At 39.3% G+C, this 19,852-nt stretch overlaps 2 protein-coding genes across 10 annotated transcripts in view; both read right to left on the bottom strand.

The window, feature by feature from the left end:
• Positions 1-19,852, bottom strand: part of pycr3 (pyrroline-5-carboxylate reductase 3) — a 547,472-nt gene that overhangs the window by 262,734 nt on the left and 264,886 nt on the right. The window lies entirely within an intron of this gene.
• Positions 1-19,852, bottom strand: part of phactr1 (phosphatase and actin regulator 1) — a 59,965-nt gene that overhangs the window by 3,519 nt on the left and 36,594 nt on the right. For 4 of the 9 annotated variants that reach the window (XM_073932116.1, XM_073932118.1, XM_073932112.1 and 1 more), the window contains exons 4-12: positions 18,995-19,102; positions 13,199-13,399; positions 12,438-12,678; positions 11,275-11,456; positions 10,044-10,200; positions 7,822-7,877; positions 7,667-7,728; positions 4,888-5,028; positions 2,729-2,805 (exon numbers count right to left, since the gene is read on the bottom strand). In XM_073932116.1, the coding sequence (XP_073788217.1) occupies positions 2,729-2,805; positions 4,888-5,028; positions 7,667-7,728; positions 7,822-7,877; positions 10,044-10,200; positions 11,275-11,456; positions 12,438-12,678; positions 13,199-13,399; positions 18,995-19,102 (1,225 nt within the window). Of the gene's footprint in view, positions 1-2,728; positions 2,806-4,887; positions 5,029-7,666; positions 7,729-7,821; positions 7,878-10,043; positions 10,201-11,274; positions 11,457-12,437; positions 12,679-13,071; positions 13,092-13,166; positions 13,400-18,994; positions 19,103-19,852 lie in introns of all 9 variants that reach the window. The other 5 variants (XM_073932117.1, XM_073932119.1, XM_073932113.1 and 2 more) reach the window with 2 other exon arrangements.

Here is a 19,852-nt window from a genome sequence, read left to right as displayed (position 1 = left end):
CATTAAGTTGGTGGCTGTTGTTGGCCTATTGACTTTTATTATAATGACAGCATATAATCATGCATTCTTGATTGTTGCTGTTTTTTTTTCTTGTTAGGAAGAGGGACACTGTGTCATAGGCATGTGGCATGTGACTTTTATAGAGAGTTCTATGGAGTAAAACAACAAAATGAGGAAAAAACAGCCACTAACACAGTCAAAAGGTAGTCAATTTGTCCAAAGTGTATTGTTAAGTTTTAACATTTTTAAAAGCATTTTCCCAAAATAGGTGTATAATAAGAATACGATTTTTCACCAAAATGATTCTATTAGCTGAAAAACACATAGAAAGCTGTCAGCAAATTAAGCCTCAAAATCCGCCCCGAGTAGATGAAAATGACAAGGGTTAAGGTCATGCCACAGAATCTCAATTGGAATCAGGTCAGGACTTTGATTAGGCCACTACAAACAGGGTTTCCTCTAGGACAGTGGTTCTCAAACTGTGGTACGTGTACCATTAGTGTTACGCGGGCTTCCTTCCAGTGGTACACGGAGGAATGAAATATGTCATGTACATGCTACATATAATTCAAAATTTATTAAAAATGATGTATATAATATGCCATATATTATATATAGGCTATATTTCTGAGGTAATCTGCCAGGTTTTTTAACTGTGCAGAGTTGTAGCTGCTTTACTGGGCCTACTACACTACTGTACTTCAATATTGCTCATTTTGGTGGTACTTGGAGAGACAATTTTTTTCGAAGGTGGTACTTGATGGAAAAAGTTTGAGAACCACTGCTCTAGGATGTTTTCCAGCTGTGGCGGCAGGCCTTTTTTTTTTTTTTACACAGATCTACCAACTACTTGTGGCGTTATTTCAATGACAAATGTCGTGAGCGCAGTAATACAAGTCGAGATCGCATTTATGTAATAGCCTACTTGCATGCAGATCTCTTTACTCGCGCAACGATTTCCTCTGCTCGTGCACAAAACTTCTTGCATGCCCCCTCAAATATAAACCGCTTCAAGAGAGTGCAGATCTTCTTGTGCGCTCTCAAATAAACGCTGCTGGGTGCAATTTAGTGCATTTATGTAACAAGTATGTCTCCAGCATTCATTAAATTTGCTAGGAATATTTATGAATGTCTCCAATAAACCTACAGAGCGGTATTAATGCGTCCTGAAGTAAAGTGAACTGGCTATACGTCGTGTTTGCTGGCACCTGTTAGTCAGTCAGTCAGCACGTAACTTTAAAGGGTTAAACAAATGATGCACAGCACTACCACGAAAGGTAAGGTTGTTAAAAAAAGGTTTGCGCTGTTATAGTTCATTTAACTTTTAATAGGTTTTGGTGCGATTATTACCCGCTATTAAAAAAATGAAATGTTTTGAATGAGAAGCTGTAATGTAGCCGTGGCGGGATGAATTTTGTCGTGGCGCCCCGCCATGGAAGAATGAATGTAGCGGAAACCATGACAAAGTTTATGCTGGAAAATGCTCCAGAGTGGCTGAATTTATAATACAGCAAAGATGAGTGGGCAAAACCCCTCCACAACACTGGAACACAGGGCTGGAGTGGGACCCCTGGAGTTTCAAGCCAGACCGGCCCACCTCAGTTCATGACTGACTATATTAAAATAAGGTCATTTCCAATTCAGTTTCTTATGACACCATCACGTCTTTTTCAAGAAAACAGCTGATTTAGTACTTTAAATGTTCAAAAGCCCTAATAGTATTATATGTCTTAACAATAAAAATTCAAAAAATAATAATGTTAATTTTCCAGGTGAGAATCGAACACGGGCCGGACGGTGTAGTAACGTAACATGTTTACCACTGGTCCACTATAGCACTAACTTAGAAAGGGAAAAAAACAAGTATTGGACTGTGACCTGCAAGACACTGTATTACTTTCTATTGATGGCTTAATTTTTTCTCCCCTTTTTAGATTTCTGATCAAGTTATGTCAGATTTATTAATGTAGTGAATCATCTGATTTTCATTGAGCAGGTGTATTATTCATTAATATCAATTATTCGAATTGGCTGTTTGGGGTCGAATGATGATGGTTAACGTTACATCATCATTAACGTTAGTTAACCTGCAGGCTGCATCTTGCTCACGAGGCTGCGAGAAAATAAATAAGAAAAGTGGCGCTGCGGCAAAATAATAAATAAAAAGAGTAAAGCTATGGTCAAATAAATAAATAGATGAAAAAAGTGCGACTGCTGAGAGTGCAAGCAGCTAGGGACACCGGCCCTCACGGCCAAAAAACAGACCGGCCCACCGGGAAATCTCTCGGTGCTCCCGATTAGCCAATCCGGGCCTGCTGGAACAGACTCACTGCAAGTTATGAAAAACGCTTAATGGTTTTCCCTCAATAATAAAAACCTTCATTTCAAAACTGCATGACTTGTGTTATCCTTGACTAATTATTAAATTAGTTCGATGATCTGAAACATTAAAGTGTAACAAACATGCAAAGACCAATAAATAAATCAGTAGGGGCAAACACTTTTTCACAGCGCTTTATCAGAAAGTAACTGTACATCTTCACATCGTGAGCTCAAGAAAACACAAGAAAATAGAATTTTAAGTAAATCTAGCTACTGTATTTAGTTATTATTTTTAAAGTGTACACATTCACAAAAACAGAAAAGCCAAAAATGAAAGATTTTTTTTAAATTAGTAACTGGACATCTCTAATTTAAAAAAAAACAAACCACTGCGTGTGTTTCTGACCTGGTTAGATGTCGACTGGACTCGTGAACCTCCATTTCTGAGCTCTTGAACTCATTGAGCTCTTTGCGTATGGCAGCCTGTGAGAGACAAAATACACAGAACTCAAAACCCAAGTGGAATCAGCCTTGCTGTGGGAGAATAAACTGATGAAATCACTCTGGTAAAAAGAGGTCTTTTTACCAGGTCCTGGCTTTTATGTAAGAATACACTGTATACAGTGGACATGCTCAGGGCTAAATGATTTGTGTAAAAAAAAAACCCATCTATTTATTCTCAGTTAAAATGATCAATTCAAATGCAATTTTCAAAAAGAGTTTTAGGTGTGCTGTTTTTGTTTGTCGTGTTTCACAATGGGCAAAAGACTGCAAAAAGAGTAGTCATATGGCTGATTTATGAATTAAATCAGCTACATTTGTCAAAAACTAAAACTTTAATGAAAGAGTTCTGAATAAAAACACTAATTATATTAAGTTATCTCTCTAAAATAATGTATGTATGTGTATTTAGGGACATTTTGTTTTGAAAATATTTAATAATAATAATAATAATTATTATTATTATTATTATTATTATTCCTTACATTTATATAGCGCTTTTCTGGGCACTCGAAGCGCTGTACTCATGGGGGGAATCTCCTCATCCACCACCAGTGTGCAGCATCAACTTGGATGACGCAACGGCCGCCATATTGCGCCAGACCGCACACCACACACCAGCTGATTAGTGGAGAGGAGACAGTGTGGCCATGATGGACAGAGGCCAGTGGGCAGATTTGGACACCGGGGTTAAACCTAAGGGTGTCACGATCCTCCAAATCCTCGATTCGATTACATTTTCGATTCTAAAGTCACGATTCGATACGATTTTCGATTATGAATAATTAATTAATAACGAAATTATTATTTGTAGCCTACCGTTTAAACTACCTGACCTAAATGGTCTTTGTTTTACCCATAAACAAATCATACAGTAAATGAATAAAGGCAAGTTACACACATAATTACCACCTGTCAATCACTTTTTCTGCGGGACTCGTGAATAGGCAGTGATCTGTGTCGTTATAATGGCGTCGGTAAAAAAGACGCACAACCAACAGGAACCAGCCAACAGTATCTGAGGTGTTCGCTAAAATGACTAAGTACAAGTGAGTGAAAGTAAAAGATGGAAGCAGTCTACTGACCGGCTGACTGTCTGGACCCGCTGTCTCGAGCGCATGACAATGTGTGTGCGTCTGTGTCTGTGTGTGAACGAGTGTGTGTGGTCACGTGATGTGCGTTTTCAGCGGTAGAGAGGAAGGAGGGCTGCTCAGAAATGCTACATGCCACTGTGGATGTGGGTTGTTGTCATTCTAAAATGCCATTTAAAAAAAAAGACAGTGGAAACAGGGCCTGAGTGTGTATTTTTCGCGAGCGGATTTGCAACGCATATATATATGTATGTATATATATATATATATATATATATATATATATATATATATATATATATATATATATATATATGTATATATATATATATATATATATATATATATATATATATATATATGTATGTATATATATATATATATGTATGTATATATATGTATATATATATATATACACATATATATATATATATATATATATATATATACACATATATATATATATATATATATATATATATATATATATATATATATGTATGTATATATATATATATATACATATATATATATATATATACATATACATATATATATACATATACATATATATATACATATACATATATATATATACATATACATATATATATATATATATATATATATATATATATATATATATATATATATATATATATATATACATATATATATATATATATACACATATATATATATATATATATATATATATATATATATATATATATATATACATATATATATATATATATATATATATATATATATATATATATATACATACATATACATACATATACATATATATATATATATATACATATATATATATATATATATATATATATATATATATATATATATATATATATATATATATATATAAAACAATGAATCCTATGGTTAGTTGTATGGTGTATTTGTAATTGTATGGGTAGTGTTGCTGGTAAAGCAGCAGGTGATTGACCTTATCAGCAGCGGTCAGTCTGGTCCAGGGTTTGTCTGCTCGCCGGTCGTAATCCTGAGCTTCTGCCACTTCCACATAATCACTGAAGCGGATGAGGATTTTAGCCTCTCGGAGCTCCTCTACAGTGGGTCTCTGACTCAGCTGACAAAACACAACCGACAACCGTCACTCATGTAGTCATCTACACACACACACACACACACACACACACACACACACACACAGAATCTGTGGATAATTTTTGACAATCCTGCAGAGACTTTTTGACAGATTTTGACAGTATAGTGACTAAAACTGAAGGGGGACCTATTATGCTTCTTTGTACAAGATGCAAAATGCATCTCTGATGTCTCTAGAGTGTGTGTGTTTGAAGTTTGAACTGAGAATAGCTCACAGATTATGTTCTCTAGCTCTGTGAAATTCACCCTTTCAGGCTTTGATCCTAATTATGGAGTTTTGGTGACTGTCGCTTTAAATTCAAATGAAATTGTATTCTTTTCAGAACAGGGCGGAGCTACAGACACAGACTAATGTCCTATGCTAATGAGGGAGAGATGGTTGCTAGTGGGCGGGGCTTTCCCTCTCTGATGACACGTACAAATGGAGAATGTCAATCAAAGTGTTTCTGCAGACTGTTTATATCAAGTCTGATTATAAACAATACAATTAATACATGTTCACTATTAGAGGCTGGATATATTCACACATTTCTGACACACAACTTCAATTCAATTCAGCTTTATTTGTATAGCGCTTTTACAATGTAGATTGTGTCAAAGCAACTTCACATAAATGGTCATAGTAACTGGATCAGGATAGTTCAGTTTTTAGTGTTTAAGTTCAGTTCAGTTTAGCTCAGTTCAGTGTGGTTTAAAGTCATTACTAAGAGTCCAAACACTGGAGAGCAAACAACTGTGTTTTAAGCCCATTATAAAAGTGATTTTTGCATAATAGGTGCCCTTTGAAACGTAAAGCAAAAAATAACCTTCATAATTTTAATAACTGTTGAATATCTACATTGCAAATCCAATTAGATCCACTTGTTTGGTAAACAAAGTAGGTCATTCATATACTATATATACATGGACTGCACAATATATTGTTTGAGCAATCTGTGTATATGCAGTAGTCACATTACAGGTTAGGATTTTTATTAAAGATTAACAGATAAAGATATTATTATTTTTAAATCATTTATATAATGGTGACCATGGTATTTTATGTTTGTTTTTTCAATATTTGTACCTGAATACTGTAAGACTTTCCAGAAAACAATAAGGCACTGTTTATTTTACTTTTATCTTTGCTCTGATTTATGTACATAAACCGGCCACTTTGTTAGGTACACCTTACTAGTACCAAGTTGGACCCCATTTGCCTTCAGAACTGCCTTAATACTTCATGGCGTAGATTCAACAAGATACTGGAAATAATCCTCTGAGATTTTGCTCCATATTGACATGATAGCATCACACAGTTGCTGCAGATTTGTCGGCTGCACATCCATGATGCCAATCTCCCGTTCCACCACATCCCAAAGCTGCTCTATTGGATTGAGATCTGGTGACTGTGGAGGCCATTTGAGTACAGTGAACTCATTGCCATGTTCAAGAAACCAGTCTGAGATGATTCACGCTTTATGACATGCTGCGTTATCCTGCTGGAAGTAGACATCAGAAGATGGAGACACTGTGCTCATAAAGGGATGGACATGGTCAGCAGCAATACTCAGGTAGGCTGTGGCGTTGATGCTCAATTGGTACTAATGAGCCCAAAGTGTGCCAAGAAAATCTCCCCCACACCATTACACCACCACCACCAGCCTGAACCGCTGACACAAGGCAGGATGATCCATGCTTTCATGATGTTGAGGCCAAATTCTGAGCCGACCATCTGAATGTGTCAGCAGAAATGGAGACTCATCAGAGCAGGCAACGTTTCTCCAATCTTCTATTGTCCAGTTTTGGTGAGTCTGTGTGAATTGTAGCCTCAGTTTCCTGTTCTCAGCTGACAGGAGCGGCACCCGTTGTGTGCTCTTCTGCTGCTGTAGAATCTGCCTCAAGGTTCAATGTGTTGTTTCTGAAATACTCAGAGCAGCCCGCCTGGCAGCAACAACCATGCCACGTTCAAAGTCACTTAAATCCTCTTTCTTACCCATTCTGATGCTCGTTTTGTGTGCACAGGTAAATGCATCGAGTTGCTGCCATGTGATGATGTGTGGCTGATTAGAAGTTTGCATTAACGAGCAGATGGACAGGTGTACCTAATAAAGTGGCCAGTGAGTGTATGCTTGTAAATTATTAGAACTCATGCATCAAAAAAGACCTGATCATTCCAATCTACTTAAATGAATAAAATCTTTAAAATAGAGCTATTCAGTTCATCTGGTGAAATTATAGTCATAATCTCAATATATAAATGGCAGAAAAATAATATATTGCAATGTCCGATTTTCCCAATATCATGCAGCTCTAATATACTGAAAGACCGTAAATATAACTTTACAAACTGCATTGTTACTAAATAATACAAACATCTGCATATTAGTTAACATTACTGAAATGAACATAAAAACTGAATAAACAAACAGTATTTACACACGTTTACATAATAAATAAACTTAATGATGGGCTAAAAAACCTGCAGACACAGATTCTGTGCCATGGGGACCAAAACAATGTCCACACAAGGTCAAAATTTACTAATACATATATGCTATTTGCCCACAACGTGATTAACACCAGGACACACACGCACACGCTTACTGATTCAGCCTCACCTTCCTGGAGAGCCTCTTCTTGAGCTCCCGTTTCTCCTCCAGCTCCTCCTGCTCATTACGAGCTGAAGCAGAAAACAACAGTAAACACACACACACACACACACATTTCAAAGCAGACTGACTGAGAAAAGGAAGAAGATGATGAAGATACATACGTTTGAGGATGTTCCTCTGCTCCAGCTCTTCTGCTGACGGCCTCTGACTGAGACGCCTGCACACACACACACAAACAGACTTCACTTACAGGACATACAACACTAATCCACTGCTATTTTTGTATTAATAGTTCTGTGAAGTGCATTTTTATTCGATGTTTGTCATACTCTCTAATAGTTGTTTAGGGGTTCTCAGCTTTATTGTCATAGGACAGTGGGGATTACAGACGGGAAAGCATGGGGAGCAGAGAGAGGATCGGCATAGGACTTCGAGCCAGGACAGCCATGTGTTATAGTCATGTGATAGGGGCTTGACGAATAAGGGAAGGATATGCAATGACACAAAAGCCCCAATCAGGTAGCGATTCTCAGCAGCCCCGCCTCTGTTTTCAGATGTGTCCGTTTTCCCTCATCCCCACTGAGACAGAGCAGCAGCGTTTTAAAATAAAAACAGGCTCTCCAGCGTTTCCAAAACGCTTCGTTTTCCGCACTCCGGCATAGTGTGGACGGATGGCGTAACCGTAGCAAAACCTGTAAACGGGGCCATAGTCCCTCCAGCGTCTTCCCTGAGGCCTCCTCCCGGAATTTCTTATTGCCACAATATATGGTCATGATAACATGATATCTGCCTTCAGTGATCTCCTGAAGATAAATACCAAAAAATAACACAACTAAAATAACTACAGCAGTCGCCATCGTCTGATCTCATATGAAGCAAGAGCTCATGATGACATATGACGACGTGTGCAGGAGCTGTAGTGCTGTCTTAGGCCCCATTTACACTAATGCGTTTAGTTTGAAAACGCATAAGTTTTGCTACGGTTACGCCATCCGTCCACACTACGCCAGAGTTTCAGTCTCAGTGTGGATGGGGAAAGACGGAGACATCTGAAAACGGAGGCGGGGCCGCAGACATTCGCCTCTCTGATTGGGGCTTTTCCTCAATATTAAGTAGCCCACACACAGTTCAGTCCTGCATTCTCTCCGTGTAAGTTCAGACTTCGCAAGTTTGATCAAGGCTGCATCTCTTCTTCTCAGTTTGATATGGAAAACAGTCTATACCGAGGACACGGGTAAATCTTCAAAGGGAACAGTGTACTTTATATCTTCATTCACATCACCCTGGCTTCGTTGTTTCACTTTCTCAACAATAAAATGTAAACATGATTTAAGGAACTGCCTATTTTCATTTTAACATTAGCAACTAAACAGACAGCAGAAATGTTGAGGCGTCGTGCTGCATATATGAGCGTCATCTTCACTGTGTGCATATTTATAACAAAACAGAGCCGATAACAACGGCCTCCTATCAATTTCAGTGAAAATACGAAACATACCCTCTCTTCTGCTGAATATCAGTTTAATAATCGATAATGGCCATTATAAAAGTATAACATACAATAAGTTTATACATTATAGGAAATAAAGGCAAGCGATCAGTCAATATACAGTATAGGCTACGTGCTTACATTAATCATTAACTTATCTTTGCGCTCAGCCAAAACACGTTACCTGAGAACAAGTAATAGATCCCAATGACCAAAGTCAGGGAATATGTCGTTAGATAAAGAAAACAAGATGAATGAAATATCACGTTTAATAAATATAGTGAGATTAGATCCAGCGGGAGATGCTTGATGAGAAGTCCGACTAGCAGAGCTCTCCTCTGGGTAGATGGGCTGCAGCACTTGCCAAAGAGTGTGTGTGTGTGGTCACGTGATGCGTGTTTCAGCGTTTTGGTGTGGACGGAGAGCTGTTCAGAAACGCTGGGTAAAACGCGAGTGTGGACGCGGATAGTTTTCATTCTAAAACGCCGTTTTAAAACTAAAACGCACTAGTGTAAACGGGGCCTCAGTTTTTAGGGGTGATTTTTGAAGTCCTTCCCCTTCACACTCGGTTGTAAGGGCTAAGGGGAAGGGGTAGGGGTACAAAAATAGAATTGGGATTGGCCCTTAATGAGTATTAATTAAATTAAAAGCCTTTAGCATGTTATTGGGAGTGCAGTGAGTGCAGTCATGTTTTGTGCAGTGTTGCTGGAATCTTGTCGCGAACATATTTTTTCATTTATTTAAAATATTTAACGTTAACATTTGTTTCAAGCAACAAAAATATTCTGTAGATGATTTCAGTTTTACTTTTAGTGAACTGTGTGTGTGTGTGTGTGTGTGTGTGTGTGTGTGTGTGTGTGTGTGTGTGTGTGTGTGTGTGTCTGTTCCTCTGACCGGGTGAGTTTGGTGCCGATCTGCTGTCTGGACTCGAGTCTCTCCTGGTCGCTCATCATGGGCAGGATGTTTTTATCCTCCAGTTCTCTCTTTGACGGCCGATTGCTCAGTTTGATCGCCAGAGAATCTTTCCGTAAGATCCTCAAAGCGAGTGTACCTGAACACACACACAGATTCAGCTCATGTAAGCACACAAACACACACTCAGATTTGATTTGTGAAAACATTCAGACACAGCTCATGTAAACGCACACACACAGATTCAGCTCAGATTCAACTCACGAAAACACACACACACACACACACACACACACACACACACACACACACACACACACACAGATTCAGCTCAGATTCAACTCACGTAAACACACACACACACAGATTCAGCTCATGTATGTACTCACAAACTCACACCCAAAAACATTCAGATTCACCTCATGAAAACACACACACACACACACACAGCTCAAGTAAGAACATACACACATGTGTGCACAAACACACACACATACACACTCATATTCAACTAATGTACACACGAACTCACGCACACACACACACACACACACACACACACACTCATATTCAACTAATGTACACACAAACTCACGCACACACACACACACACACACACACACACACACACACACATCTCATATTAGCAAAAAAAACACACACGTGCATGCACACACACAAACACACTCATATTCAACTGACGTACACACAAACTCACACACACACAAACACATTTAGATTTATCTCATGAAAACACACACACACACACACACACACACACTCATATTCAACTGACGTACACACAAACTCACACACACACAAACACATTTAGAATTACCCAATGAAAACACACACACACACAGCTCAAGTAAGCACACACATACATGCGTGCGTTCACACACACACACTCACACTCATATTTAACTGGCGTACACACAAACTTACACACGCAAACACATTCAGATTCACCTTATGAAAACACACAAACACACACAGCTAACGTAAGCATACACACACACTCATATTTGACTGATGTACACACACACACACACACACACACACAAACACATTCAGATTCTCATGAAAACACACACTGGATTCAACTCATGTAAGCACACACACAGCTCAAGTAAGCACATACACACACACACACACACACACACACACACACACACACACACACACGTGTCTGGTGTCCAGCTGTATGTTGTACTTGTAAACAGTGACTCGTCGTCATCCTCTTCCTCCTCCTCGTCCTCTTCCTCTCGCGTGCTAAAGGTGTGTGTGACCAGTGTGTGTGTGTGTGTGACGGCAGGAGTTTGGTGCAGTGATTCTCTGTTCTCCTTCTCCTCTTCAGTCTCCATCAGGACAGATGGCACCGCCTGCAGAACAGAGCTGCACACACACACACACACACACACGCAGTGAGTATGCCTGTTTGTACATGTGAGTGTGTGTTTGTACCAGTGTCTGCGTGTGTGTATATGTGAGAAAAAGTGTACGTGAGTGTGTATATGTGTATGTCCATGTGTTTTTATATATGTGGGTGTGTGTCTGTGTGTGTCTGTGTGTGTGCATTTGTACATGTGAGTGTGTATCTGTGTGTGTTTGTTTATGTGTGAGTGTATCTGTGTGTGTGTGCATTTGTACATGTGAGTGTGTGTGTGTGTGTGTGTGTGTGTGTGTGTGTGTGTGTGTGTGTGTGTGTGTGTGTGTGTGAGTGTGTGTGTGTGTGTGTGTGTGTGTGTTTGTGTGAGTGTGTGTGTGTGTGTGTTTGTTTATGTGAGTGTATCTGTGTGTGTATGCATTTGTACATGTGAGTGTGTGTGTGTGTGAGTGTGTGTGTGTGTGTGTGTGTGTGTGTGTATGTGTGTGTGTTTGTGTGAGTGTATGTGTGTGTGTGTGTGTGTGTGAGTGTGTGTGTGTTTGTGTGTGTGTGTGTGTGTGTGTGTTTGTGTGAGTGTATGTGTGTGTGTGTGTGTGTGTGTGTGTGAGTGTGTGTGTGTTTGTGTGAGTGTATGTGTGTGTGTGTGTGAGTGTGTGTGTGTTTGTGTGTGTGTGTGTGTGTGTTTGTTTGTGTGTGTGTGTGTGTGTGTGTGTGTGTGTGTGTGTGTGTGTGTGAGTGTGTGTGTGTGTGTGTGTGTGTGTGTGTGTGTGTGTGTGTGTGTGTTTGTGTGAGTGTATGTGTGTGTGTGTGTGAGTGTGTGTGTGTTTGTGTGAGTGTATGTGTGTGTGTGTGTGAGTGTGTGTGTGTTTGTGTGTGTGTGTGTGTTTGTTTGTGTGTGTGTGTGTGTGTGTGTGTGTGTGTGTGTGTGTGTGTGTGTGAGTGTGTGTGTGTGTGTGTGTGTGTGTGTGTGTGTGTGTGTGTGTACTGACCTCTCCAGTCTCTGCATGGTGAGCGCGAGGGTCTTGTTCAGCTCCTCTATGATGCGGCTGGGCGGGTGCAGTGACAGCGGCAGAGTTGCGTACTGCTGTGAGTGTGAGTGTGTGTGTGTGAGCGTGTGTGTGTGCACGTGTGAGCCCTGCGACGGCAGGCATTTAAGAGGGAAAGTGGCCGGCGGCTCACAGATCATCACTTTCTTTGGCGGGAGCGGCGGTGACAGACGAGCGAGCGTCTCTGCAGAGAAACACACACACACACACACACACACACACACACACACACACACACACACACACACATATCAGTTCTGTGGTGCGATTCTGTGAACAGAATGATGAGCAGAAGAGTGAATTATCAGGGGCCACCACAGCGGAATGAGCCGCCAACTTATCCAGCATATATGTTTTACACAGTGGATGCCCTTCCAGCTGCAACCCAGTACTGGGAAACACCCATACACACTCATTCTCACACACACACACACTCATACACTAAGGTCAATTTAGTTCATCAATTCCCCTATAGCACATGTGTTTGCACTGTGGGGGAAACCGGAGCACCCGGAGGAAACCCACGCCAACACGGGGAGAACATGCAAACTCCACACAGAAATGACTACCGACCCACCCGGGACTCAAACCAGCAACCTTCTTGCTGTGAGATGACAGTGCTAACCACTAAGCCACCTATAGCAATCATGATTTTTAAATATTTCAGCTTGCGCCGGACTCCGCCAGCGGTGAGTGTGTGTCACCTGTGAGATGGTTGGGGATTCTGCTGTATGGCTTTGGCGGTAAGGCTGGCGGCTGCTTGAGCGACGGCGGCCTCACGTGACTGATGTCAGCGCTGTCACTCTGTAACGGCTTCACAGGGGGCGGGGCTTGAGATGGCTTCGGGACGAGATCTGAGAGACACGGCAAACCTTCAGCAGACGACTGCACCTCTGAGAACGACACTGCGGAAAAACATCCAACAAATACATGTTCACACATAACAGAGGACATATCTATATATCATATTCCTGTCTGTAGCATATGACAACCTGGATATTATGGTCAAATCAATTTGCATATCCCCGATTCAGGGTTTATACACATATTTACTACAAAAATTTCAGGTCAATTTTCATGATCTAATGTTTCACGTAAATGTCTACATATACGCAGAGGTGGATAGTAACGAATTAAATTTACTTCGTTACATTTACTTGAGTAAATTTGTTGGGTAACGTGTACTTTTTGAGTACGTTTAAAAATGTATACTCTTACTCAAGTAAATTATAAGAGAGAAATCATTACTCTTACTTCACTACATTTCGCGGCGTTCCTCCGTTACAGTCAAATGATAATAAAAATGATCTATATGTTTTGTTTGCAAATATCGCCGCATTGGAGAGATTAGGGCTGCGTCCGAAACCGCATACTTCCATACTATATAGTACGCTAAAATCAGTATGCGAGCCGAGTAGTATGTCTGAATTCATAGAATTCGAAAATCAGTATGCGAGAAGTACCCGGATGACTTACTACTTCCGGCGAGATTCTGGAGTGCGCATCCCATGCACGCTGCGCTATCTTATGATGCCCCACGAGCGAATTCATAAATGGGAGTAAATCGATGCAATTGACGCAGGTAGGTCACGTGACAATGACAAAATGGCGGATGTAGTACGTCCGAATTCCATTCATACTTTTCACATTCATACTGTATAGAGCGTACTTTTCTAACGGCCGAGTAGTACGTTTAAATTCAAATGCAGTACCTACTGAGTAGTAGGCGGTTTCAGACGCAGCCTAGGTGCGTTCGACATGAAGCTCAGCTGCAGCCGGTGATCAACGAGATTAGCCGAGCGCAGGCGGGGGCGGAATTGAAAACGGAGCCGTCAAGACGGACAGCTGGACACTTCGGGACTCAAAGTTGCTGCAGTCATGATGACCGATCACATGGCGTCATCATATTTATTTATTTTTTTGTTATTTTTATTTATAACAACAAAACATTTACAAATAAAACAGAACACAGTCTCTACAAACTGTAGTTCCTTTTTAAACAATAAGGGAGAATTATGAATAACATATATAACAAATGCATGAGAGAAATAAGAGGAAATGAGAGGTTAATATAAACACAAAAATGAACAGGTCTATTAAATACAAAGCAATAAGCATAAATTCTAGGAGTTAAACATCAATCTTTAGGCTAATACTTCTTGTTTGAATATGCTAAAAAAAAAGGGTTTACATATGTGTGCATTTATAGATATAAAAATGTTTTATATCTCCCCGAATTGATTATGTGGGCCTGTAAGTCCATGAGCTGAGATGAGGAAACTCTTCCCGACGAGTAAATATCCAATCACTATGCTCTAAAGTTAGGGGGCGCTTGACCATCATTCCACACCTTAACATGGCGAAGTGAAGTTAATGCAACAGTACGAGGAAGCGCCGGCGTCTTTTAAATCTGCGATGTGAGGACATTTCGGTTTTGCCCGTAAGCAACAATCCATCGCTGAATCTTTCCAGCAAACAAACCCAACGGGTTCCGAGAGACACATTAAATAACAAAGGCAGTGCGAGTGTTTATTGCTGAAGATTTGCAGCCGTTTTTGGTGATTGGAGATGTGGGCTTTTGTCATCTTATAAAAGCACTCGATCCGCGTTACAGACTACAGTCTGGCATTTTTTCAGCACCGTGATAATGAAGATGGTTTATTTATGTTTACTGAAGTACAAATATGTTTATTTCTAATGGCCAATTCATCTTTATTAACTTCACATGTATGTTTATTTTTTTAAAGTGCAGGATTTTATGTGTTTCCTAGTTTGTACATGAGCAACCAGCAGCTGTGAGATTTCAGTGTTCGTTTTTTTATTCAATACACTAGAAACCAGTGCACTTTTCTTGGCTTTTAAGTAAAACAAAATGAGTATTGAAATAAATCGTTTTTATTTTTTTTTCTCCTTAACCTCTTACTGTTCCTATTGCCTATAGAAAAAAAACAAGCAGGTGTCAAGCCATGAGAACTGAACCGAACCGAAAACTGTTAAAAAACCAAGATAATGTATTGAACCGTGGGCTTACTGTATTGTTTGATTCCTTATTATGTATGTATGTGTGTGTGTATATATATATATATATATATATATATATATATATATATATATATATATATATATATATATATATAATAATGAAAAGTAACTAGTAACTATTTACTTGAGTAATTTTTTTTTTATCGGATACTTTTTTTACTCTTAGTCAAGTAACTTTTAGGTTTGTTACTTTTACTTGAGTATAGATTTTGGATACTCTACCCACCCCTGCGTATATGTGGTAATTATTAAAAAAAAAACAATACACTTTTAAATGTATTACATCATATCATAAAACAAGTAACAATCTCTTTAGTTTAATAATTTATTTCTATGTAAATTTCACTAATTAATTTCGAGAGGAGCATGTGATATGATTGATCCCGTCTGGTCTCTCATTTATAAACTTTAGTAAGCCAATCGGATTATTCCAAACTCTCTATAAACAGCCCGACTAACATCACTCCCTCATCTTCGTTTTTTGAAGAATCCCCCCATCCACCCCCTTTCCTCCTTTACCAGGGGGCGCACTTAGGAACTTCCTGATCTCGTACCCACTTACATGCTCATTGACCAGGCGGGAGCCCTGGGCTCAATTATCTCTGAGCTCAGGGTTCTCTCCTGGGACAGCATGCCAAACCTGCTATTATTATCAGGCAATATGTAAGTTTGATCTCTTGAAATCTATGTCAAATAGATGATGCTTACACAGCACTAATTATGTGAGACATTGTTTTCACTAAGAAAAGGAGTAATATCTCCATTCCAGATATTTTTCAAAATTATTTGAGATGATGGTAATAGTTTGTTAAACTAGTAATAGTAGGTGAAACTACTTCTATTGTAAAGCTGTGATCACACTGCACTTTTCGCTGCATGGACTTTCATTCATAGGCATGCGAATGCAGCAGACCAGCAACACAAGCATGTGTGACAAGTTACACATTTCAATAGAAACGATAGTTCGAGCTTGGTGAATTCTTACCTGTGAAATCACATCAGGTGATTGCGTGAGACCAATAGAAGATCATTTAAAATAAGAAATTTAAAATATGGAGCAATCACTCACTTTTATTAGCGTCTAATCATATTGTTTAATACCACACTTTTTCACAGCGTCATACGACAGAATTTCGTAAGCACAAGCTCTAGTGTGAGTGCACTAATGACTAAATGACTAATGTAAATGTCATTTCCATGACTTTTCCAAAACCTTGAGGGTTTTTCTGTTTGTCCAAAACTTTTCCAGGCCTGGAAAACACCATGTCAAAATTTCCAGGTTTTCCATGACAGTATGAACCCTGCTGATTATTAATAGCTAGCTGTACAGTGTGTTCATCAATTTTTAAATCTCTGATCATACTTTACACAACCTGTGAATAATGTTTATAGTACATCCATCTGTACTACACAACCAGTGGTGGAAAGAAGTACTGAAAAATCTTACTTAAGTAAAAGTACCATTACTTGTCTAAAAATATAGTGCAGTAGAGTAAAAGTTTCTGTTGTAAATATTACTCAAACTGTGTGTGTGTAAAAAAGTAGCCTTTTCAAAAGTACTCAAGAGTAGAGAGTATTATGCTGGTAAAAGCTGATGTGTTTACATGTACAATTTGTGCACGTGTGTGTAAACGTAACATTCTGTAGTGCATTTAGTTATTGCCCAGCAGGCGCACAACATCATAAGATGTTAACATTAGGTTAGATTTAGGTTGTGATGTCAGGTTACCAAAAGTCAGTGTCTAGCCAGCGTCTAATGCTGCGTTCACACCAGACGTGGCACACGCATCAAGCGCGAGTGATTTACATGTTAAGTTAATGCAAACGCGCGAATAGACATCCTGCGGCGCGAATGGCGCGGCACGAATGACGAGAATTGCGCGAATGGCATGGCGCGAATTGAGCGTTTTGTGCGTTTGACGTGCTTAATGCACGTTTCGCGCGAACCACTCGCGTTCGAAAATCAGAACTTCAGCGGACATTCGCGCCGCGTTAACCAATCAGGAGCTTGCTCTTGTGGGGGCTTGATTGTGATGTATCGCCTGTTGTCGGTGTCCCAGGGGAAATCCCCCAGCAGACGCAGACAAGAAGTTCATCAAACTGGGCTGGGCTCAGTCAGAAGCACCGCTGAAAGCCTCCATCAGCCAGGTTCAGTTTCTGGAGGAGTCTATGAGCTTAAAGAGCTGAATGCACCTCTGAAAGGATGCAGTGGACTCAGACACGGCTCTAAACGTATCGACGCTATTTATCATCCTTCATAAAGCACATAAACACTGTTATTGTCTTCATAAAATCCATGTTAGCCTTTTAGCTATGAAGCTAGAGTCACAGGGCAGACAGAAGCCCCGCCCATCACGGGAATCCGCGTCTGTTCTGAAGTGAATTTGACGCGCGAATGAAGCGAGTAACCTCAAATGTTCACACGGCTATTTACGCTTGAATAGCGCGATTTATCCGCACGTTCCGCATCTGGTGTGAACACAGCATAAGGACAACATTATTATGATGTCCAATTACAATGTCAAATGACGATGATATTTGGTTGATTTTAGGTTGATTTTAGGTTGTGTTGGAAAATAACCAAAATCCACAACATCTTAAACCAACGTCATATTGACGTCAAATACTGACATTATTCGTCAGGTATGGCAACCAAAATCCAACGTCTGATAGACGTCATAGTGGTAACATCCACAAAATGTCTAGCTGTAACATCATTTGTCGTTGATATTTATTTGATCGTAGGTTGGATGTAAGTCATTGACGTCAGCCTGATGGTAAGTTCTGACGTCAATCCGATTTTCATTTCAAAACAAAATGCAATGTCCCCATGACGTTAGGTTACAACGTCAATCTGCCATCATGGTGACAGTGTTTAAGGCTATTTCGGTTATCATACAGTAAACATCCATCATCTTTTCATCAGTGACCTGCATCTAAACAGTCTCTGGGTCAATGCCTGTAGAGATTTTAGATATCGTGGGCATTTTAAATGCTTCCAAGCAGTTTATATTATAAATCGTCCATGTCTTGAGGTAGTTCATTATGATGCGATTTACCTTCTATGTGTGATTTGATTGGACAGGAATCACAGGACTGAATATTCTAATCACCACAGACAGGAAATAATAAAGTAGTGACTGCAGGTTGAAGGACAGTAGTGGAGTAAAAGTACAGATACTGCACTAAACATGTACTCAAGAGAAAGTAAAAGCACACCGTTATAAAACTACTTAGTAAATTACAATTCCTGAGAAAAACTACTCAATTACAGTCATTTGAGTAACTGTAATTTGTTACTTTACACCACTAGTTATAACTCATACCTATATTTTGCACTTGCTGATATTTGCCAGGGGTATTAATAATTCCGGGTTTGACCATAGGTGGACTGTTGGAAGTGAAAGCAGAAGTGTGTATGATGTGAGTGTGTTGTAGATGTGGAGTGAGTAACACACCTGTGGCTGTGACGCTGCTCTCTGCAGACTCTGACACTGGACTGAGGACCGTCTGTCTCTCCAGATCACTCACACACACACGAGCACTGTCACCGCTGACCTCGTCTGCTGACACACACAGATCAACACTCACTCATTCAGTCAGTCTGTATGGTAGAGACTAAAATCTTCTGATCACACCATCGCCCTCGCATGTAGAAATCTAAAATACGGCAATATTATTTTAAAAAAGTTTAAATTTAGATTTTAAAGATATTATAAAATACACAGTTAAAGCCAGAGTTATTATCCGCCCTCTATATATCTTCCCCCATTTTCTGTTTAACATTTTCCTCAACATATTTCTAATCATAATAGTTTTAATAACTCATCTCTAATGACTGATTTATTTTCTCTTTGTCATGATGACAGTAAATAATATAAGACTAGATATTCTTCAAGACACTAGTATTCAGCTTAAAGTGACATTTAAAGGCTTCACTAGGGTAATTAGGGTAAAGTTAGGGTAATTAGGCAAGTCATTGTATAACAGTGGTTTGTTCTGGAGAAAATCCAAAACTAATATTGTTGAAGGGGGCTAATAATATTGACCTTAAAATGAGTTTAAAACAATTAAAAACTGCTTTTATCCTAGCCGAAATAAAACAAATCAGACTTTCTCCATTCACAGGAGAGCTAATAGTTGTGACTTCGGTTTTATGTCATATTTAAAAAATACATAAGAGGGCCTTTAATAGGCTGGGCGGCTGAATTGAGGCATTTTTATGAGTATTATTCAGTAAAGCCAGATTTATGTGTCATTTGCTCAGTTATGACATTAAAGGGAAAGATGATTTGTTTGTTTTGATAATATGACAT

Source organism: Danio rerio, chromosome 20, assembly GCF_049306965.1.
Source record: "Danio rerio strain Tuebingen ecotype United States chromosome 20, GRCz12tu, whole genome shotgun sequence".
NCBI lineage: Eukaryota > Metazoa > Chordata > Actinopteri > Cypriniformes > Danionidae > Danio > Danio rerio.
Note: the sequence above shows the minus strand (reverse complement) of the source record. Positions and strands in the feature narration are given on the sequence as shown.